At 42.6% G+C, this 24392-nt stretch overlaps 1 protein-coding gene across 7 annotated transcripts in view; it reads right to left on the bottom strand.

The window, feature by feature from the left end:
* The window catches only part of Myom1 (myomesin 1), a 123525-nt gene that overhangs the window by 27396 nt on the left and 71737 nt on the right, over positions 1-24392 (bottom strand). For 2 of the 7 annotated variants that reach the window (XM_030249548.1, NM_010867.2), the window contains 8 exons: positions 22021-22204; positions 21522-21696; positions 18566-18687; positions 16965-17258; positions 15027-15223; positions 11891-12017; positions 9454-9638; positions 7247-7361 (listed from right to left, as the gene is read on the bottom strand). In XM_030249548.1, coding sequence (XP_030105408.1) covers positions 7247-7361; positions 9454-9638; positions 11891-12017; positions 15027-15223; positions 16965-17258; positions 18566-18687; positions 21522-21696; positions 22021-22204 — 1399 coding nt within the window. Of the gene's footprint in view, positions 1-7246; positions 7362-9453; positions 9639-11890; positions 12018-15026; positions 15224-16870; positions 18342-18565; positions 18688-21521; positions 21697-22020; positions 22205-24392 lie in introns of those variants that run through there. The other 5 variants (XM_030249549.1, NM_001083934.1, XR_385297.2 and 2 more) reach the window with 4 other exon arrangements.

The raw sequence follows: 24392 nt of genomic DNA, 5'->3' as shown, positions 1-24392 counted from the left end.
ACCCCATAACCGTATCAATTTGAAGATGTCTCTCTAGATTAGAAATGACAACTAGAGAAGATTATTATTGATCCATATGAAAATTTAAATGGAGATAAATTTCAAGAGATCCAATGTGTTTCAAGAAGACTGATTTCTGGGTTTGAAAAGAAAATAATTTAGAGTTGTTTTATTTTTAAATTACACTGGCTTTCAATATAGCAATTTAAAATTTGAGCCAGGCGGTGGTGGCTCACGCCTTTAATCCCAGCACTCGGGAGGCAGAGGCAGGTGGATTTCTGAGTTCGAGGCCAGCCTGGTCTACAAAGTGAGTTCCAGGACAGCCAGAGCTACACAGAGAAACCCTGTCTCGAAAAACAAAAACAAAAACAAATAAAATTTGTACAACAGCACATCTATTGCCAAATCCAGTTTGGAAGAAGCAAAATGTGCTCAATGCATGCAAATTTATGCAAATTCACTCATCAGCCTAAACTTGGTTTGTTTCCATATATTAGGAAAATTATTACATTTAGTCTCAGAATGATATAGTTTTGTTCTTTCTCAAAGTGTTAGCAAACTTTCCTAGAGATGCTTCCCAGAACAATGTTATTTTGTTTCTAGATAGTATCATTAAAGTCCATCCTTCCGGGCATTGTCCAGTATAACCATCAGTGGGGTTGGGGGAGAGCCAAAGTCTTGTTAGGAGATGTACGAGAGGAGACTAAGCCCAGACAATGAGGATCCCGGACCTTGATGCTGATAGTTGATATTCTTTGTGTCCTTCCCATCAACAACACAAGCTTTCACTTCTGTATTTATGTATACATCCAAATAGTAATTGTTAGCACACATAAAGAGCAGAGAGAGGGGGGCAGAGACAGCAATAGGTCTGGCAGCCTTTCTCAGGCTGAGTTTTCACAAATGGCTATCATCATATTTGACTCATTGCTGATCTAAAATAACAATCAATTAAATGTCTAATTGTTCCTTAAGTGAAGCATCTGCCACGTGGTCCTTGTAAAGTTATAGGCCCTGTCTTTTGTTGTTTGTGGGGAGCCGCCCTCACATTCGCCGTTACAAGATGGCGCTGACATCCTGTGTTCTAAGTGGTAAACAAATAATCTGCGCATGTGCCAAGGGTAGTTCTTCACTCCATGTGCTCTGCCTTCCCCGTGACGACAACTCGGCCGATGGGCTGCAGCCAATCAAAAAGTAATACGTCCTAGGCGGAGAATAATTCTCCTTAAAAGGGACGGGGGTTTCGCCATTCTCTCTCTTGCTCTGGCTCTTGCTCTCTTGCTCTCTGGCTCCTAAAGATGTAAGCAATAAAGCTCTTGCTCTCTTGCGCTCTTGCGCTCTGGCTCCTAAAGATGTAAGCAATAGAGCTCTTGCTCTCTTGCTCTGGCTCTTACACTCTTGCTCCTAAAGATGTAAACAATAAAGTTTTGCCGCAAAAGATTCTGGTTTACTACGTCTTTCCTGGCCGGTCACAAACGCGTGTAAGAGTTGTTGTTGTTGTTCCTGACAGCACATGGCTAATCCAGACACCTATCATTATAAAGTACTGAACCAATGTGCTTTTTGGAATTTAGGTAAAGGCCAGTGCTGAAGAATGCTTGGGCCCAGCTAGTATTACAAGGGTTTGCAAGAGTCACTGTGAGAATATAAATTCAGCATATTTGTATATCTGTATTACTATGAGGAGGACAGAAGTGATGTTCTACTTGTATGGGTGTTGACTGACTCTTTTTCCCTTTTTGCATACTGTCGGCTTTGGAAGCATGACCAGTTATTCATATCGACCATTATCTTACCTATAATCCTTTCCCAGAGACAATGAATCACCCTGTTTTCTCTTTATTATAGTAAAGACATGACTTAAGTTTATAAAAGATGTTTGGTCTAAAAAATCTTAATTTCCCCCACTAAAGCTAAAGACGAGACTTCAATGCAAAGAAGTCCCAGAACTAAAAGCATATGGTAGGTCCATTGGCTCCACCTCTCTCAGTTCAGTAGAAACCTTTGTACTGTACAGCCTCACCCACCTGGAGCCTGGCTCCAAACCAACAATTAAAGAACACAGTTCTCTAAGCGCCAGGGCTCATGTGCCAAAGTCTGCCTTAGGGTCCTGCTCACCGGGAATTCCAGACTGTCACACCAAATCTATTTATACTTTACTAGTGACGGCGCTGGCAACTCTAACTGGCGACTTCCTTAGCAGATTAAACTTAATAAATAGAGATGAACCTACTTCTGTTAAACATGTTAAGAACAGAAAACAACCAGAAAAAAGAGAGAAAAATACCAAATTCCTTCTGTCCAGTAAAGGTATCACTACATTGCAATCTTGTGCTACAAATAAAGTTTGTAACTATGGCTCGGAGCCATATACAGAAAGTAAATAATAAGGTCCGGTACATGGCATCCAAAAGTGTTTATTGAAACACATACTCTTTTCAAACAATCACGTAGAGTCTTAAAGTGAAAAATAACTGATGGTTTGGCAGTGAGTTCTCAGGTAAATAGAACAGTTAGATACTTAAAACTGAACTTTAATTATTTATTCATGCATTCATACTTTGATAAACAGGCGAGTGGGGAAAAAAAAAAGCACCGCGCTGATGGCAGGAGCTTTTCTACATCATCTTACACTTAAGAGCCTAAGCAAGATCAAGCCTGTTGCTCTGCTGTCAAAAGAAAGGGCTCCCTAGGAACAGACTCATCTAGGTGAAAGGGCGAGACACTTTCCTTAACGCTGGGTTGGAAAGGGGAACCAAAGACTGCAATGATTTTTTTCAGGAACTCCTTCTGAATCTGTTTAAGAACATGAAAATTCACCTCCTACACCAGGAGATTTGAGTAGAGAGAGAAAAAAAGTGAGAGATTACTTTGTCCTGACAAGGTGTTACAGGTTGTCCTGGGGCTACAGAGATGGCTCAGTGGCCATGTTTTATAGAGGATCTGAGTTTGGTTCCCAACACTCACAAAAGGCAACTCACAACTGACTGTTCTCTGGCTCCAGGAGATCCAACACCTTCTCTAGACTTCACAAACACCTGCACTCATGTGCACAAAGCCCCCCTCCCCCTCCTCCCTCCCCTCTCTCTCTTCCCCTTCCCTCATGCATGCATACACACAAACACACAGTTAAAAATAAACCCTTAAGAAAAAAAAAAAGTTGTCTCCAGTCAGCTCTTCAACCTCAAATGTCCTCAAATATTAAGGATAAAAATCCTTAATATAGACATGGGGAATGTGATCTCACAGATGATATTGCAATGCCCCCCCCCCCAGACATTGGGAACTCTCGGGATGATAATGGGCTAAGAAATGGTCAGAGATAACATGAACTACTTGAAAATGAACTGATCCTATCCCGATTTTCTCTTTCTTAAAACTAAAAGTAAATAGATGAACAACTTAAAAGATTAAAACTCAGTGAGCTGTTTACTTTTCTGCCCATCTCATAACAAGATATAATTTTAAAGTCTTTTACATGGGCGGTATCCTAAGCTTTATTGTCCTGCTTCATGTACATATGTGCACAAGGATGACATACGCCTGGCTTTTAAACCCTCAAAAGAGGAGCAGAATATCAAACAACAGTGTGCCAACTGTCACCAGTGGCTCCCATCTCTAAGCTGTCTTATTTATTTATATTTATCACACTCAACTGGCCTACTATCTTGGTACCTACCCTGTGGCCTCCACTAGACTCGGCTTTCCCAGCTCAACCGTCACAACCATGTGAACAACAAGATGCCTAGGATGAAGGGCACACACTGATGCTACGGGAGTCATGCTGCTCAAGTCACGGTAGTTGTTATTGTTCAAATATGAAATGTCCCTTATAGGCTCGTGTGGTGATGCCTGGTGGTAGCAGTGTTGGTTGTGGTGATTCTTGTGGTACTACTTTGGGAAGCCCAGGGCCCTCTGGAAGTAGGGACTATGCTGAGGATATAAGTCACTGAAGATGGTCTCCTGCCCCTTTCTTCCTCTTTGCTTCCTGTCTGCTACAACATGAGCTGCTCCACCATGTCTTCCTTGCATGGTTGACTAAAACCTCTCAGACCACGAGGTCAATGAATCTTTCCTCCTTTGAAGATTATGTCCGATAGCTGCCACCACTGAGAACTGTGTGCTGGGGTCCAAGGGACAGTTAGGAAGCAGGTATGAGAGCAGTTTTCTTAATTAGCCACTAGTGCTCATCTTCAGAGGAAGCCAGCCTCCTGCCTCAGAATCCCTTAGAGTCCACCCTGAGGCCCCTTGTCCACCTTTGCCTTCTCAGGGCCTTACTAGGTGCTGCATCAACCAAATTGTAGACATTCAGCTGTTAGCTAAATCCCAAGTCATTTTTCTTTGGGAGAATGTAGTCTCCTAGCCTGCTCTGCTGCTTGGGCCCAGCTCCTACTTGAGGCCCTGCTTGGTGTCTGGGGGGCGAGGGGAAGGAGTCTCCTGCCCATCACCTGACTCTCCCACCTGCTACTCTGTTTCTCTGACAAGAATAACTACAAGCTGCACCGCTAACCAGTTAACCTCCTGATCACCTGCCAGGCCAGGTCTCTTTTATTCCCTATCTGATCTGGCTCACCTGGCCTCCACTTCCATTGCTGCTGTGATACAATCAACCAGACACTGTTTAAAAGTGTCAAGCATCAAGAAAAAAAAAAATGTCTTTTTAGGCACCACCAAATTTACACTAAATAGTTCTAACCTCTTCTTTCTGAGGGTTTCTTTAGCTAACAGCTGTCTTGGGAAATCACCACAGGCACACTTGGTCTGTTGTCTGGCTTCTCATTACCAACACAATTGGACTTTGTAGCAGGGCTGGACAACATCTCCTTGGAGCTTCTTTGACTTCAAAGGGAGGCTGATGATCCTACTGACTCCAGTGGATTAAGTGAACTTTCAGCTGAAGTCTAATTACAACCGAGGTATCTTGTTCAGTGTACTTTCAGTGTGCTGTTACTTGAGAAGCCGTATTTTTACCGGAGATTTTAATAATGTATTGCAAATGAAGGTGTTTTTCTCAAATAAAGGCCAAGGGTTTCAATGATCTGAACAGAATCCAGAGTACTTTCTCGCTAAGGGTTGCAAGTTTCACACCCAAAGTCTTGAAATTGATAACATTTCTCTCCTTCTTCCTTCTATTCGTTCTAACATAAAGTCAGCAAAACAATACACTTAACACTTAGAAATGGAATGAGGAAATTACGTAAATTTTAGTCTACATTTAAGTTTTGTTAGCCAGCAACTAACAAAACCTTGAATCCTAGCTCCTAGCCTATTTGGCTTTGCAGTTTGTACAGAGGTCTACCTTAGCTCTCACCATACCAAGCTGTAAACTCTGTTGATGATCCCATGTGATCATAAACCTAACCAGCCTATCCCAGGGCACATACAGGACCTGCCACGCAGTATCATGTTGCAAGAAACTCATGTTGCAAGAGTGGCCATGCCTGCTGACTAGAAACCGATTCCAAACATCACAGGGAAGCATTTTGGCTTTGTGTGCCCGAGGATTCTTTCCTAAGCTGTGAGCGGCTAAGTGTATTCATGTCTGCAGCTGTTAACTTGAGTTACATCCCAAGAATGGAATGGCCATAGATGTGACTTTTGGTGCTTTTCCAAATCAGGAACACGGAACTTGTGTTCAAGAGGTCCACAGCCAGCCCCCAATGATAGTCATGCTAACACGGCATCTGGCTGGCAGCCTGCCATTAGGAAGGTCCTGACTTATTTGGGAACCTATAGCTTAACAGGTGCTTTGTTCTAGATGGGCAGTTCCCTGATACAGTAATCTAAATGTTCTCTGAGGGGTAGATACTGCACATGAACCCATATAAATGTCTATTGGATACCACTGATGTTCACAGCTGAAGAGTCTGACCCCAAGACACCTGTACGCGTGCGCACTTATACATGCCCTGCTGTCTCTGTGTAGCTGGTCATGTGCGCACTTATACATGCCCTGCTGTCTCTGTGTATCTGGTCATGTGCGCACTTATACATGCCCTGCTGTCTCTGTGTAGCTGGTCATAGCATTTTCATCTTTCTTTGGGAATTTTGCAAAGGTTACTATGAAGTGTAGAATTAGCTGCCTCATCCTGTAAAGCTCGATTTTGTCCAATAAATACCTACCAACGGGTTTAGGAGGAGACAAAAGCAGTCATGAAGAAACAGGAAGCAGCGGGCAGACTTGGGAGAGTACGCTGCTGATATTTTTCAAGTAATAAAAGGAGTAGAAATTTCCTGTTTACAGTGTTCTCATCAGGAAAATAAATATGACTTTTTCTCTTTGCCCTGTGTTTGTTTCGTTTCTGAAAACAGGCACACAAAAGCAAAGGCCCTTTATGCTAGAATGTTTTTTTTTTTTTAGAAAAGTAACCGGAAAATAATTTTTATCCTTTACTGTTACTCGTACTTCAGTGAACAGAAATAAAACTTTTAAAACAGAACAAATTGAACAGGAACGAGATCATCATTTTCGTGTTGTTGGCTGATGAAACACATGGTGAGCAAAATCAAAAGAAGATTAATATTTCAAGGTATGAGAGCATAACGTGGAACTCAAATTTGATAGTGGGCAGACTATATGTTATTATTTATGTGATATGCAGAATGCATAATATTACATGCTGCATGTATGGGATGCACATGAAAAGGCTTTGTTGGAGCACAGCCACGTCTGCTCATGCCCTGGCAGGCCAAGGAGCTGGAACAAGGACCATGAGGCTGAGAAGCTGAAAATACTACCTTGCCCTTGATGGAAAGTATGCTGACCTCCAGTTTAACTTCAGAGCTAGATTTGCATACATCTTAATCTGTATAAGGGACGTGCCCACTTCCTGGGATATTCCAGGTCCTTCTGTGATTGTAAAGTATCAGGGCTAACGGCCAGGTTAAATTGGAGCAGCCTGGTATGGGTACACACTTAAGTTGGTTCAGACTATGAAGCGCTTAGGTATTAACCACAGTACCTCCTAGACCGCTTCAAACCTGGCTAATCCCAGATCTGAGGATCCTTTAAAGGAATACATGACTTTCCCATGCTAAGGGTATATTTGTTAACTACTCAGACAGCACCTACAGAGAATGAAGAAAGGTAGGGTAAAGTGGCTTCAGGATCTTACTTACACAGGTAACATATTTTCCCCACTTTGGTACTTGGTGAACCCTGGTTCCTGTGTACCATAGTAAAATGTGCTATTTCCAAGTGGTACCCCAAGCCAGAGATAAATATTAATGAAAAAGTAGGACCCACCTGGACGTGTTTCAGCCACAACAGGTCCAGCAAGGTCTGAAGGCTTTCCAACGCCTGCCTGGTTGACAGCACGTACACGGAACACGTAGCTGGTACCCTCTTTGAGGCCTTGCACCTGGAATAAGCAGGTTTAGAAATAATGAGCATCTTATGTCACACATGCATGTGTGTTCTTTCTCTTTAGGTACCTTAGCAGAGGATGGCCTAGTCAGCCATCAATGGGAGGAGAGGCCCTTGGTCTTGCGAAGATCATATGCCCAGTACAGGGGAATGCCAGGGCCAGGAAGCAGGAGTGGGTGGGTTGGGGAGCAGGGCAGTGGGAGGTTATAGGGGACTTTCGGGATAGCATTTGAAATGTAAATGAAGAAAATATCTAATAAAAAATAATTAAATAAAAAATAACTTTTAAAATGTATTCCAGCACTAAAACATAAACACCACCCTTGTACATTTATCGCCCATTTCTCCCTAACTAGACAGGACGCTAATATAATTGTGAAATTATATTTACATGTAAGTTCTCCCCTAATGCTGTGGTAGAGACCAACATTCAAAAATCTGACTTAAATCACAGTGCTGGTGAACACATGTGACTATGAATTTAGACTATTCATGCTTGAACTGCGATGTTTTAAGTCTGACTGTTGGATTGTATTCTGATGACATCTGACTATTATCATACAGCAATAGCTCCCACTGGAACTAATGAATTTAGCTGTTTTGTTTTGTTTTGATTTGTTCTATGAAGCAGAATCTTGTATATGTAGATCAGGCTGGCCTGGAACTTACTGCATCGTGATGGCTGACCCTACACTGCTGATCTTCTTGCTTGTCTCTCAAGTGCTAGAATTACAGGCTTGCCACCACTCAGCCGAGCTAATGGAGTTTCAAAAGTAATTTCAAAATTGAAATAACCTCAATCTGTAAATGAACTTGAACTAGGGCACAGGCTACCTGCATAGAATTTAATATATTTAAAATTCTACATTGAAAAATAATACTAAGAAAGGAACAGAAACATTTCCTCGTGATAAAAATAGCCCAGTCACCAGGTGTCTGACACATCTGCAGTGACATGTAGTGGGTAAGTGGCTGTGAGTTGAGTTTCTGTAACACACAAGGAAGAGATCCACATTCCAGAGTCCAGCCCTGTTGTAAGAGGACGACATCTACTCTCCCATCACCCCAGCTCAAGGAAAACATCATGACACATTCATAATCTATGCACACGTACTCTTGGGTTTCTTTTCTTTTCCTATAACCTTTGTTTTAATTAGTTAATTTATTTATTTTACATTTCAAATGTTATCCTCCCTCCCTGTTTCCCCTCCGCAAACCCCAATCCCATTCTCCCTCCCCTTTGCCTCTATGAGGATGCTCACCCACCCACCCACTCACCCACTCCCGCCTCACTGCCCTAGCATTACTCTACACTGAGGCATCAAGTCTTCACAGGACCAAAGACCTCCCCTCCCATTGATGCCCAACAAGGCCATCCTCTGCTACATATGTATCTGGAGCCACGGGTCCCTCTTTGTGTATTCTTTGGTTGATGGTTTAGTCCCTGGGAGCTCTAGGTGGTCTGGTTGGTTGATACTGTTGGTCTTCCCATGGGCTTGTCCTTCTAGCCACTCCTCATTTCACATGCTCGGATTACCAACACCGGTGTGAACCGATTGGTGAGAATGCTGTAATGAAAATCTCAGTGGCTATGGTCATGTCACACTGATTATGCCATGGAATCCTATTTCTTGTCCTGCTGGGTCTTTAAAGGCTTCAGGCACTCTGTCTGTCCCCATGCCGGGCAGGGGGAACAGTCTTCTTTGGCTCACAAGACACAGCCCACACAAGTAAGAGAACCTGCTGCTTATAAGCAACACCTGCGTGTGAGTGAGGCGCGGGTTCAGTGAGCTCACTCAGGGGATCTAGAGTAAGGGTGAGGTGAAGGTCAAGGGTCAGTGAACCCAGTCCAGTAGGCGCTCCATGTTCATGCAAGCATAAAGAATTTGGGTGAAAGGTCACCCATGTTTCAAGAGTCAAAAAGACAAAAAAAAAACAAACAAAAAAACCCCAACACTGATGACTGCCAAGAGGATGGAATCTTACCAGGAGCCTAAAATATGAAACTGGGTCTGACTATGTTAGCTTAGTGTTAGTAGTTTTCCTGCTTAGGGAGAGGAAGCTCTGAGTCACAAGCAGCCTCTCACCCTCAGGTACTTGTTCACAATGGCTGCCTCATTAAGTCCTCGCCATTGGTCATCTTTGGCACTGGCTTCCTTCAGGTCCACAAAGTAACCCGTGACTGGAGTCCGGCCTGAGTAGACTGGAGGCTTCCACTGGAGAACCAGGGAGTTCTTCCTGACTTCACTGAGCTTCACGCTGTGTGGTGGTCCTGAGTCAGGGAGAGAGAGCGGCAGAAGTCTGTGTACGTGAGGAGACTCGCTCTGAGCACACTCCTATGTCACCCTTAGGGTCTCTGAGCTGACCCTCAGGATGGCATTCTCTTTAAGAAACCTATCAGTCTCCTGAAAGCAGGCATACTGTAGCCACTGCAAGTGTCCATGGCTGCTATACGGCCACTTGAGCACAGGCTGTTTTAGGGTAGACACAATCCTCACTTATTTCAGTCACTCTGAGGGTAACTAGCACACATCCTCAGGAGCCTTGACAACTTTCTGAAGAAAAGATCCTGCGATGTGTGCTGTGTGTACGTGGCTGCATTTTTTTCCACTCTAAACTATGATGTCACCATGTGTACCTTTTTGTGACCACTGGCTGTTATTCAAGCGCATATCTCTTTTCTTCTTTCAAATAAACAACTTCTGTCGAGCCATCCGATCAGAATCACCTGACATGACTCACAGTGACTCGACACCAACTGCAAACACTGACGTTGCCGTGCTAGGCTTCAGCCTTATGCAACTGGCAGTTCAATATTTGCCTTCTTATTTACTTTGGTTTAGCAATTTCAAGTAGGTACCGTTCTTGTTTCCTAATATTTTCTATGAAAGTATATTTAAATATTATTATCAAATAGTACGGCATGTTCTGCTCAGCGAAGGGCTTTGGTGACTATGAACTTGGGTCATCCTTGCAGCCAGTGGGGCAGTCAGCCTTCTCTACAGGTGGACTAGATGCTGCTCTGTCACCTCTGAGAAGAGGAAGGCCACAGTTCAAGTCCTGACCCTGCCACTTACTTGTTCCCCTTGTGACTCTCCATGTGTCATTTAAGTCGTACCTTAGGTTAGTCACCTTCACAAGGGAAGGAAGGCAAAGCACTGTGTTTAGAACAGCTCCTGACAGCTGCTTGCCCAACGCTCCTCCCTAAGTCAAGGACACATCAGGGAGGTTTCTGGGATGCTTCTCTACTGAGCCCACCCTGCAACTGTTTCATCAGCATGCTTCCTTTGTGGGGGCTAAGTCTGTAGACAGTCACATTGAACTTTCAGAACTGTAAGAATTTGGAAACAGATCTACCTGTGTGGCGGTGGCAGAAAGGATTTTTTAACACCTGGCTCAAAGGCAGGTGTTTGCCTCTGCAGATCTGCTGGTGTTGAACAAGGCTTGAACCAACTCCTGTTTCTTTTTGCAAACTTTGTATTCACATTTGGAGGAAGGAAAGCAGAGAGGTATTTGCTGAGTAGGGCAACATGGTAGTTCTTCAGGAACACGGTTTCGGGGCTTCAGACAGAGGAATTTGTAGAAGAATGGGTGGAGAGGGCAGGGTGGCTGCCCACACAGGTTGCCTTTGTGTGATCTGAACTGTTCATACAACTTACGATACTAACAGACAGTTGTTCGATATGCTGATTATAAAACCAAGGAGTTCTGTGTACATGGGTCAGAAATCAATAGCAAAATTAAATCATCTACCATGGGCCCATTACTAGTTGGGACCTTAATGACTTAGTAAGTCTGTTAATATTTAACGTTTATATGTGTTTGGGTTTATGGCACCATATGAGGCATAAACATGGGTAAGTTTTTCTGCTTACTTCTTTCTTTTCTTCCTCTTGTATCCAGCCACCCCCAAGGACAACCTCCAAAGCAGACTATTTGCTAATCAGATTCCATGACTGTTGAGGGGAGAGTGTGGTATGTGGACATATAGATACTAGGGCTTAGTAGAGAGAAGCCAGGCTCATAGCCCACTCAGGCATGATAAGCCAATGTAGGCAACTTAGTGGAGAGCTAGGAAGAGGAGGGAGGGCAGATAACTGGGAGAAGCCACCATCTCTGCCTGACCTCTAGGGAGTGATTTGGGTATTGGTAGGTGTGTGCTTCAGAGAAGGGGAGAGCAGTGTCGAAGGATGTGGTAAATGGTTCTGGAAGTAAATCTGCAATGCTCTTAATTGGCCTTTAAGAGACAAATGGAAGAAAGTTCCCAAGTGCTCACTTGGCTCAAAGTGTGTATTTCGGCCAGTCTCCCAAACAGAGGCTGAGCAATGGCAGCTATGGGTCTTAGTTGAAATAGGAGCATGAGGAATTTAGTTTCGAGTTTACATTGCTATCTACCATTTCATGTTGTTATCGTAAGACATTTTAGGTAGGCACAGCAAGTGGATTCCTGTCTCTCAAGTGCCATCTAGAGAGCACCTCAGGTCACTCCAACTTGCTGGAGGACAGGCACAGTCCCCAGCTTACCTGGAACAGCAATGGTCCACTCTTCACACTTGAAGCACTCGCTCACCGTGGAGGGCGCTCCCAGCCCTGCAATGTTCATTGCTGACACTTGGAACTGGTACAGTGTGTTTTCCTTCAAGTTGCTAATCTATAACATGGATGACATCGCAAGCAGTTGTCAGCATTTTACCTATGTAATTCGATGCGGCAATGCATCCTATGGTGATCTAGTGTTTCACATGTCATTTATTTTCTTCTCTTGGACATATCCTAGGTTATAGCCTGTAAGTCACACCCTTTCATAATCACATCCCTGCTGTAATCTAAACAGCATCTGCCTGTAACTTCAGCTCCAGGGAATCTGATGCCCTCTTTTGGCCTCGAAGGGTACCTGCATGTACACATTGCATATGCAGACAAGCAGGTCTGCATACACAAACACATAGATAAAAATAAAATTCAGGAAATAGTAACTGTGCCAGGCGTGGTGTTGTGCAACGTTAATCTCAGTGCTTGGGAGGCAGAGATACGTGAGACTCTGTGAGTCTGAGGCCTGCCAGGGCTGGATAGCAAGTTCCAGGTCTGTGGGGCTACATAGTATAGCCAACAACAACAACAACACCCCCACAACAGCAACAACAACAACAACAATAAAACAACAAGACAAAACCGAGCCTGAGGCCCAGACAGACATCAGTCTCCAGCACCCATAGAATGGGAAGAGGCCTGATGCCTGCAAGTTGACCTCTGACCTCCATGTAGGCGGGTGCAAATTAACAAATGTGCACAAATGTTTTACATATTCAAAAGCAGCCAATGGATAACAGAAAAATACATGCCACAGAAAGACCCAGCAGAAAGTACATAATATGGTGGTTAGCTTTTTTTAAAAAATCAGTAATAAGGTTAAATATTCCTACGTGATACAAAATATAAGCTGTCAGGCCACGGAAACTAGTGTAATTCTATAATTCTATGGGGTTTTTTTTGTTTTGGGTTTTTTGTTTTTTGGTTATTTTTTGAAGCAGAGTCTCAGATAGCTCAGGCTGGCCTTGAATTCCTGGCCCTCCCGCCTTCACCCTACAATACCAGGATCGTACACTTACACCACATGACTTAATTCTGTGCTATTTCTAAAACACACGAAAAGCATAAAGATACAGAAAGGTTAAAAATCAAATGATAAAAAGCTACACGCCATGTAAACACCAACTAAAAGAAAACGAAAAAACAAAAAACCTGTTCACTCTCACCAATGATTGAAACACCGCCTTTAAGGCAAAAACTTACCATTTGCATGAAAAGACTCACTCTGTCTTCCTGTAATCATGCCATCTCGAAATATGTAAAGCAACATTTAAAATGAGCAGGTTGTTTTCTGGTGAGATGGTCCTACGGGCTTCTCTTCCTGTACTGTTCATACCACTCATTGGTATGAAATTCTAGCTACTCTCAGGATAATCTTATTCATTAACGCTGCGGCAGGAAGCTTAGGTGACAATTAGCAACAAAATCTGGTGTATATATTTTTTTTTCAAAGGACTACAGGTTGTTTCTAGTCAATTAGTTGACTATACTAAGGAGAGAGAGTGTGTGACCACTCTGACTCGTTTTTTAAAAATAATTCAAATTCATTTTTAACAAACAAGGAGTAAGATAAAAACTCTCCTTTCTCTGGTAATGCTGGGTACAAAGTAACTATAGCAAATGTGATCCTGATGTTGGAATGTTCTTACTGTAAGATAAAGACCAAGGACTGATGCTGTGGTCCAGCAGTAAAGTACTTATCAGTCATGCATGAGGCCCTAAACTAAAACAGCTATATGTAAAATCAGTATATGTTACTCGTATTTTTTTTTAATTTCTGTGAATTGTACTTTGACCTCCGCAAGTATGCTCCCTCACAAAACCAAAAACAAATGGAGAAAATTACTAATGCTCAATGGTTAGAAGAATCAATATATTTAATATGTAATTACTCCTCAACATACAGATAAATTCTATTCACCTTCCATCAGAATTCTAACAGGTTTCAGTTTAACATATTACTTTTCCTCATACTTTGTCTTGGGTTTTTTTGTTTGTTTGTTTGGTTGGTTGGTTGGTTTTTTTGTTTTGTTTTGTTTTTGTTTTTGTTTTTGTTTTTTTTTTGGCTGGTTGTTTTTTTGTTTTTGGTGGAACTTAGTAGATACCTAATTCCGTAATTTATACCCAAGGGCAAAGAGCTAAGAGTAACCCTGAAAGACCAAGGAAACGGGAGAGTGGGTCACTTGCTATGAAACTATGATGCAGAGATGGACAAACTGACCAATGCAGAGGACAGAGCCCAGGATAGACTTGAGCGAGAGGGATCATGGGAAGAGAGGAGTCTCACTAGGTGCTTCTGGCCGGCTGTGCCTCCATTAGGGGAAATCAATTCTGACCATCAGCTCACAACACATTCAAATTGCAAAGGTGAATTAGCAACTGAAATATGAAAATCTGCAAGGCTTCTAGAACATAACCAAGTGCAGAATCTCTGTGACCCTGGCATAAGGGAGACCTTTCTGCTAAGAGCCACGTGTTCATCGACTGTGTTAACAACACTAAAGGTTGCTGCACGTCAGGAGGAAAACCATGAGGAAAATGAGCAAGACTTTGGATGGGCATACTAGAGAAGAGTAGATAAAAACAGAGTGTGTGTACGGGAGGAACGGGCATACTAGAGAAGAGTATATAAAACCAGAGCTTGTGTACAGGAGAAGACCCTAGAACTCATTTGACACTCAAATTATCCAAACTGAGAATGTTTTAATAGCCAAATGTGGGCAAGGATGCAGGCAGGCCAAGGATACACACACTTCAGGAAGGAGTAGAGAGCTGTGCAGAAAATAGGAAGACTGAAGCCTAGGCTCTAACTCAACAAGGCTAGTTGCCTAGAAACCAGTGCCTATGTGTATTAGCATACACGTGTGACATTATTGCTATAATGCTTGATGTAGCTAAAAACTGCAACCGTAACTTTGTAGGCCTAGAAGGTTTTCAGCCTTTGAGACTTACTGCTGTGTAAGCTCACCCTTCTGATCTCTGGCTGGTTGATTCACCTCAGCTGTTACGACTCAAACTCCTCTTAAAGCTGACTGATTTAATCTGGCCACAGAGGGACGTGCCTGCTTACCTTGTACGCTGCATCGCTGACGGCCTTGATGTTAGCTTCCCTCCATTTTCCTGGTACCTCACCAACCACCTCACGATAGTTCACATAATAGCCTGTAATCTCTGCCCCTCCGGTCGTATCTGGCTGCTTCCATCCAAGAACCATGGAGTCCCGAAAACTTTCAAGACAAGTGATGTCATAGGGCGCAGATGGCACGGCTGTCGTAAGACGGAGAGCTCATGAGTAAGAGAGGCATTTCTGAGTCTGAATGCATTCACCATCCTCGCCTGGCACCATGGAAGAGGTTGCTAGACATAGGACGCAATGAAAATGGGAAGTGGGTCTGAAACTTGGCACCTGGCTTGGCATACAAGGGAAAAAAATAGACACTGAGAAGTATATTGAAATTATCAAACTATAATTTTTTTTTAAATCTGTCTGGCAAAATGGCATGTCCTCCACAAGTGTTCTTTTCCTCATAAGGCAAAATATTCCCCTCAGGAACCTACACTTTTGTTGTCTTGAGGTTTGTTTTTATTTGGCCTCTGATGGCAACAGAATTTGTACATATGTCTGTTTCTATCTCAGCTTGCTTATTTATCATCTCCATACAGTTCCAAACAGTTTGTATTCAAATACACTCATCCTGACAAACGGTGTATACTCCAGCCAAGAAAATATCATGGAGCTCTTGTTAAATATACCTTTAATTTTTTTTTTTTTTTTTTACAGCACACGGCACCATTTGCCATATGTCTTTCTCTTGGTAGATACATGTTTGTCACAGTATTTTTAACTCCTGTGCTTTGAAACTCCACAGAAGGCTAGGTAGCTATGGCTGCATTTGCTAGTGCCCAGGTAGGAAAAAATATCTGAAGTATATTTCAAACTCCTTGTATATTTACATGACTTTGCTGGTCCCCTTTATATCGGGCCACTGAAGTGATAGTTTTCAATGATGAAAGAAGGGTGCGGTGACAAGAAGTCCTTCTAGATGTATGGCACAGCACAATGCTTTCAAGTATTTGTTTGAATTATAAGAGTTACATAAATTATTCCATTCCTATTCAAAGCAACTTTAGGGAACAAAGAAGACCTTTGGAATAAAGTCATTGTGTGTGTGTCAGTGTGTGTGTGTGTCCTATTTCAGAGCACTTATGAAGACTATCCCACTTATTCTTATTTAAGGACAAAAATAAGGGTTAAAAACAAGAAAGAAGAGAAATTATGAAAGATGAGATGAGGTAGAGATTGGGAATGGACAGGAGACACTTTAAATTTAAATTTTATCAGTGCTCTTATGTGATATATTATTATATATTATATATTTTATGTGATATATTGTCTCCTAGAACACACTAACCCAAAGAACCCACCCAGCTCATGATTAGCTAACAATCTCCCATGAGTCCCTTCTGGGGAGGAGTATTATGGGATGTAGCTCTCCATGACTATAATACTATACCAAGCTTTTCACAGCTGCCAAGAACTAGTGACTTAAATGAAATATGAAGAGTTGCTTAAAAGCCTGAGGTTGAAAAATAGAAATTAGTAACTCTGTCCTTGACACACTGTCAACTTGATCGTGAAATATTTTCCTGTGCGTGTCCTGAGCATGAACATGTCAAAGAGCTACCACGCGACCTGGTTGATCATCAAGTCCTCCCTACCTTCATGCCGAGGGTGTACAGTATCTTCCCGACTCGCTCCCCTTCATCCAAAAAGGTTCTGTAAACATTTTGTCATTTCTAAGCCCAAGAAATAATGCATAAATGCGAACCCCACAAGGTGACTCTGATAGCGTTATCAGGTCAAATCGTGTTGAATGACTGACAGAAACATCAAATCCAGAAGCAGCATGGGGCATGAACACAGAGGAAGCGGTGTGTGATCGGACAATGAGAGGTGAAGGCAGTGATGGAGACAGATGGATGGAGAGCTGGACTTGGTAGTTCTCACCTACTGGATCTTTCTTCTTTTTCGGGGGCTCGGATTGACTTTGCTCCTCCTCGGGAGCTGCTTCCTGGGGCGGCGAGCTGAGCGGCTCCTGAACTGACTCACTCACTGTACTTACTTCTTTCTGGCCCCGGCTGGAAGGGCTACTGGGTGGTGAGGGCTTATTAGGGTTGCTACCGAGCAAAGCATCTTTCTGAGAGGTTGGTGGGGAGGCTCCATTCATGCCCCCCCTGGAGTCTGTTAGTCCACCAGGCGTATCACTCAGTTGAGGCCACACATCTGGAGACACTCCTCCCCCTACAGTCACCAGACAACAACAGAAACGACATGAGCCAGACCCTGTACACGTCACTTTTGGAGCAAAACAAAACATTGACATTTAGGACTGCAAGCAGAGCGAAAACCAATCTTGGTTTAACAGTTTGCACCAGAGAGCACACTTCAACTTCCCCATAGTTTGGAAGAAGAAGAAATAAGAACAGAAACAAATCACAGACAGAACGGGAACCATTTCTATTTGCAGAACCCAAAGGGTTTTTAGCTTATACGGGAAAAAGCAAATCTCGGACATCTCTTGGGAGATAGATGTTCTAATATTCAACAGAACAGAGAAAGGACCACAAAGTGCACAGACACCAAATTAAAGACACGAACTGTATAACAGTTATATAAATCATGACTGTTAGTGCAACAGGAATGTTGTACCTTCCAACCCATAAAACAATATGTATGCTACTGTACACCTTACAGTAAGGCCCAAGGAAAAAACCTGGTATTAAATCTCGTTGTTATTGTATCTGTTGCTCTACATTTTGAGACAGTATCTTGCTATGTAGCCTAGGGTCTTGAGTACATAACTCTCCTGCCTCAGCTACCCTAGTCGCTGGGATTATAGTGTGAACCATCACAGCCACCGAACCTCTTTTTCAGTGACACTGGTGCTTTGTACATCATAACTATGTGCTCTATGACTGCGATCCATACTCGAGCAAACACTTCTGTTACTATGTTAGCTTAGTGCACATTTTCTTTCTGTTTTTCTGAACTAGCCGGATCCCTTACCCACTCTATCCAAGATTGGTAGGTACAACACATATATACATATAATTACCTTTTAATGGTGTTACTCTGTTGGTTAGTTTGCAAATAGAGATGAAATATGTGCTTAAGCAACCACATGTGTCTTGCATGAATCTCAGCGACATGGTAATATGCTGTTAGGAAGAAGCCAAGCTCTGTTGCAGGTGAAATGGCTTTTAGATACAGTTCGATACAAGTTACAGTGATGTACCACTTCATGGATGCAGGGCGGCCTGCCAGGTCCCAGGATGAACATGATGTTAGGATGGAATTTCATACACTGGGGAATGCCTGAGGAGACTGGGATGTGAAGATGGAAATACTACAGATGTAGACACTGGTAAGTGATGGAGATCTGTAAAAGGTCAGCTATGGAAGGTTAGTGTCAGATGGAGTCGAAGAAAATGACCGTTTAATGATGGAATCATGGAGTGACATTAGAAACTTTAAACTGTTTATGGAAATGATGGAAAGTTAGAAAACTTCAGTATTTTCCTTGACCAAACTGCATAAAAGGAACTTACCGATAGCAGCTTTGACTTCAATAGCTTCCGAATCCTGTGAATATTCGCTAAGTCCAGCTGCATTCACTGCTCTGACCCGGAAAATATAGCTCTGAGCAGTCGTCAGTCCATGACAAGTAAATCTAAAGATAAAAGAAAGCTTTTAACCCTGACCTAGGAGGGCCATTAGGGAAGTGATTGGCAGCTTTACTGAATGATCTAAGCAGCTTGGATTGTTCTGAAAAGATTCATTTTCCAAAAAGGAGGAAAAAGGACACTGAGAGCTTCCAGTAATATATGCACCTTAAACAAGAAGACTATGTGGGCAATTTATAAATCTTAGTGAGAGAGAGAGACAGAGACAGAGAGACAGAGACAGAGAGACAGAGAGACAGAGAGACAGAGACAGAGACAGAGACAGACAGACATGGAGACAGACACAGAAAGACAGAGGAATAGGGACAGACAGAGAGACAGAGAGACAGAGACAGAGAAATCCTAGCTTTTCCTTTCTCCTTTTTGATGGTTTGTTTTTGTTTTTGTTTTTCAAGACAGGGTTTTTCTGTGTAGCCCTGGCTGTCCTGGAACTCACTCTGTAGACCAGGCTGGCCTCGAACTCAGAAATCCACCTGCTTCTGCCTCCCAAGTGCTGGGATTAAAGGCGTGTGCCACCACTGCCCGGCTAATCCTGGCTTCTCCTGAATGTTCATCACAAGATGTTCAACAGGGAAATAATAAGACTAACTCATATTAATTCTGCATAAAGATAAACTAGATAGTATTTAAAATATCATTAGTGGGTCTAGCACAAATGAGGCACTTAATAAATAATAGGTCTGTTGACAACATTATAGATAGTTCATATATATATATATATATATATATATATATACACACACATATATAGGTAGTTCATGTATATATATATTCATATATATATATACACACACACACATATATATATATGTAGTTCAGGTATATATATATATATATATGTAGTTCAGGTATATATACATATATACATATGTACATATATGTAGTTCAGGTATATTCTTAAAATGTAAGGCACTGATAAATCCTGTCACATAAACCCAAGTGCTACCTCCTTTATGCCAGGGAAGGGATCGTCACTTGAGAAATCGCACTGGAATCTGGATCTAGAACTGCCGTTTAAATACAAAGTTAAATACCTCCAACTACAAGGTATGGATCCATGGTAGTTTCTTCACATTTAAAACCACCATACTCCTCAACAGGTGCTATAGCTGTAAGTAGCCATCCATGAACCACTGTAACATGAAAATCAGCCCTGAACACTGTAACCCAAAGGAAATAACAGTTCTTCTAAAGACACTATTACCACTCAATGTTCAAATGTTCAAAAAGGAAGTGGTATCTTTCAGTCTAGGTAGGGTCGAGCTGGATTAGTGAATGTTTATTGAACATTTCAGGGGTCACGGCATTGGACTAGTTATAGATCTGAAGATGAATAACACCGTGTCTGCCTTTCACTGGCTCCTGATTTTGTTGTTAAAGGTAGATGCTGGGCTCCGGGGCTTCTAAATGCCCCAGGATAGAGATGGAACGCATGGACTTTTCAGTCTAAGAAATAAATGCCATGTGAGACATCCTGCCCTCTCCCTTTAACCTGTAGCCTCCAGCCTCTCAGGCTCTGGTAGTCGTAGCCTTTCTACTTGGGAAAGGGCGGAGTCCATAGCCTTCTTCTTGGGAAAGGGCCAAGTAGAAGCTGTCTAACAAGCGCATTGTACTGGCTAGTTTTGTGTCAACTTGACACAGCTGGAGTTATCAGAGAAAGTAGCTTCAGTTGAGGACATGCCTCCATGAGATGCAATTGTAAGGCATTTTCTCAATTAGTGACCAAGGGGGAAAGGCCCCTTGTGGGTGGGACCATCTCAGGGCTGGTAGTCTTGGTTCTATAAGAAAGCAGGCTGAGCAAGCCAGGAGAGGCAAGCCAGTAAGGAACATCCCTCCATGGCCTCTGCATCAGCTCCTGCTGCTTTCTGACCTGCTTGAGTTCCAGTCCTGACTTCCTTTGGTGATGAACAGCAGCATGGGAGTGTAAGCTGAATAAACCCTTTCCTCCCCAACTTGCCTCTTGGTCATGATGTTTGTGCAGGAATAGAAACCCTGACTAAGACACCCATCCAATACGTTCTAGGGACTCTTCTCAGATTGGTCCTAAACTAACGCAGGCTTGCCTGGTTGAGAAAATAATTAAAAGCAAGGAAAAAAAAAACAGCTTTCTTCACATTGAAAACAGATACAAAGAGGTGGCAAACTATCCGAGTGTCTTTGTTTCGATGGGATTTTCTGACTGCTTGGTCCCGGGTTTAATCATGTTGATGTTCAGAATTTATAAAGTGCTGATAGTCTGTTCTCTGTTCTTTTAAAATACCAAGGTATACACATTTAGTAGAACATGTTAGGTCCTTAGAGTCTAATATTACTTTGTATATGAAAGGCCCTTGAGTTATCATTGGAAAAAAATAATAAAAAAAAAAACCTTTTAGGTGGCATTTTATGTTTCTTTTAAGTGTTTGACATTTTAAGTTCTTTTTCCCAAATATATTACACCAGCCCATACTCACACTTAAATTCATTTGACTAGTTACACTAAATGTGTATATGTCTTCTTAATTGTTTTTAAATTATATCTATGTTTGGGGGTGTGCCTATATATGGAGATGCCCATAGAGGTCAGAAGAAACTCTCAGATCCCCTAGAGCTGGAGTTATAGGGGGTTGACGGCCTCTGCAAGAGCAGGATATGCTTTGACTCTGTGTGTGTGTGTGTGTGTGTGTGTGTGTGTGTGCGCGTGTGTGTGTGTTTATTCTTCCACTGGATGTGTATACTACATGTAGTTACAGTGATCCTGGAACACGCATGCACACAGACAAGTGAACAAGAACATGAAAACACACATGTGCACACACACACACACACACACACACATTACCGTGAGCCCTTCACCGGGTTGTTATTGCAGGGTTCCCACTTGCCAGAGCCAACGACACTGGCCTCGATGTAGTACCCAACCAGTTCCTTGGCGTCTCTGGACTCCTCCCAAGATACCACCACTGAGGTATCTGTATTTCTACTTGGGATGATTTTGCCAGGGGCCTTTGGGATATCTGCATAAAGAAGAAAATGGTGCTCAAACCCAAGGTCGTTGAATCCATTTCATCTCCATCACATATGCGGAAACACACATTAATAATTATTTCATACGGTCATGTAATACATACAGTTGCTCTGTTTTATAATGAATTGTGCTGAAGAAGTGTCAGTTAGGAAGCATTTTACTAAGTGGAATATCTGTGGATGCGGAAAACTATACCTGCTGTTGAAACCTGTGATGTTCGCCTTGCATGAGCAAAGCCACGCTATGCATTTTTGGTTTGGAATTTTCTCTTGACCCACAAGGTCCCAGTTTCCTGGTCTGACCCTCTACTTACCAAGTTTGTCCCCTACGACGGTCACTTCAGTCGTTTCTGAGGGCTCACCAACTCCTGCTGAATTTGAGCAGCGGACACGGAAGCGGTAAGACTTCCCCTCCACCAGGTCAAACAGAGCAAAGCGAGGAGACTTCACCGGGAGTTCTGTGTTGACCCGCTGCCAGTTTTCTGCTCCCACATCACACTGCAACCGGAATGCTGGCATTACTGGAAGCCCCCTGAGCACGCAGAGGGCCCATGCTTATTTACTGCCGACAAACCACCCTGTCTTTTAGAGCTGGTTTAGAGAAGAGGTGGGGGGGGGGGGGACATTGGAAAGCCAAAGGATGCAACTGTACCGAATGCAGCTTGCTAGTGTGTTTGATAAACTATTTTAACACTTGGCTTCATGTGAACATAAACAAGCTATCCATCTACAGAAGTCTTTACTTCAAGGATAGGGTTGATGGATCTGATAAACTGTCTTCAATACTTACATTTCTGAAACACTGCATCCGGCCTGCACTCAGCAGCCACCTCCTGGAAAACACCTGTCTAGGTTCCCTCCCTTCGCCAGTGTGGAAGAATCCAGGGCCTTCTCTTGCCACCTTGCCTTGCTTTATTTAGTAACCAAAACATTTGTCACTAGTAGAAATGTATTTATTTACTGTCCCCTCTACCGGAAGGTGCATTCCATGAGCTCAGGGGACCTCCTTGCTCACTGTCCTACCTCAGCCTAGAGGGGCACTCGGAGTTTCTTCTCCAAATAAATGAACAAATGTGTAAGGTTACAGAAATCAAAAGATGCTCCTTTGTGAAATTGCGCCCGATTTTTAGGATAAATCATAAAATGCTTTTTAAAAAGACAGGCAAATGTAAAGATATTCAAGTGTGTGTAGTGGCACATGTATGTTACCTCAGCCATCAAGGGGCTGAAGCAGGAGGAAAGTCATGAGTTTGAAGACACAAGGACTACAGTGGCTTCCAGGCCAGCTGAGATGCAGAGCAGACTCTGTCTCTAAATAAATAAATAAATAAATAAATAAAGCAATGGATAAATGAATAAATTCAATTCCTACGGTGACCTGGAGACCCCTGAATGAAGATGTAAGTTTACACACTGACAGGACGTAGCACAGTAAGAAGTCCAACCAGACAGGGCAGAAATCTATATTTTGTGAGGTAGACTGGCTGTCAAAGATGACACAGAAGTTTCCAGACACTATTCAGCATGACCTCTGTTGACCTGACATGATTCGGTGGCATGGCAGAAGGGACTCAAAGGGTCTGGTCCCAGCCAGTAATGACCTGGATGACGTTGGAATGAGAAATGGGTGCTCCTGGTCTCAACATTATCATCTGTATAACAGGTAAATTTAACAAGGTGAAACGCTGGTGTTCCTCCAGTATACTTCATGGTAAAGTGTCATTTGTATGTGTGATGAGACTCTCCCACATCGTTATATTCTTGGCGTGCCTCCTCAGGGAAATACAGATGCAATTATTAATAATTTTTACTTCCATAATAAAAAAAACAATATCTGCTTTCTGCCATGCTATGGATGATATAACCCATTATAACTGAACCCGCTCAGCTGCAACGCCACCATTATTGAGAGGAACAGCTGGAAGCTCTGGAAGCGGCCCAGCATAACGCAGGAGGATTATCCCTGATTTCAAAGGCTCGGAACTAAAAGTGTATACAGTTTTAGAATTGTGCATGCATGCATATGTGAGTGTGTGTGCGTGCGTATGTAAAATCTACATAGACTTTACTGTTAGATATCCCCAACCTAAAATCTAAAACATTTTGAGTGTGTTGGATTGGATCATGAATTCAGATTTTTGTATTAGAGATGTTCATCCTCTAGTTGAATTTATGGATCTGTGTTCAAATCCTACCTCTGCCTTGTAACTACTGTGTGATTTGGGACAAATGATAAAACCTACTAATGACTCAGTTTCCATATTTATAAAATAGGCACCATGAAAGTAAAAATATGACCCTCACAGGGTTGCTTTTAAGAATTAAGAAGGTTCATCACTTGGCCTCTGGCAAACACCACTTATTTTCATTCCTAAAGATAGAAGCAGTGTGAGCGAGAGACGTTGTTCTGTGCCTGACAGAACCAGGTTTTTGAAAGAGAAATGAGAAAATACCCAAGACATGAGCTATCTGAGGGCAAGTTTAAGGCTGGAAAGAACAGAGCGGGATAGGGTAGTCTAAGGAAGCCCTTGATTCACCTAGTTCCCTTGCTACCGAAGCCCTCAGTTTCGACCGTCTTAGCAACTCCAGGCACGGCTTCAACGTTATTTACTATGGGACTGTGGCCCGACAGACCAGCGCACAGTTCATGTGCACACAGATCCCCAGTGAAAGCCCCATCAAGTGT

Source organism: Mus musculus, chromosome 17 (assembly GCF_000001635.26).
Source record: "Mus musculus strain C57BL/6J chromosome 17, GRCm38.p6 C57BL/6J".
Lineage (NCBI taxonomy): Eukaryota > Metazoa > Chordata > Mammalia > Rodentia > Muridae > Mus > Mus musculus.
Note: the sequence above shows the minus strand (reverse complement) of the source record. Positions and strands in the feature narration are given on the sequence as shown.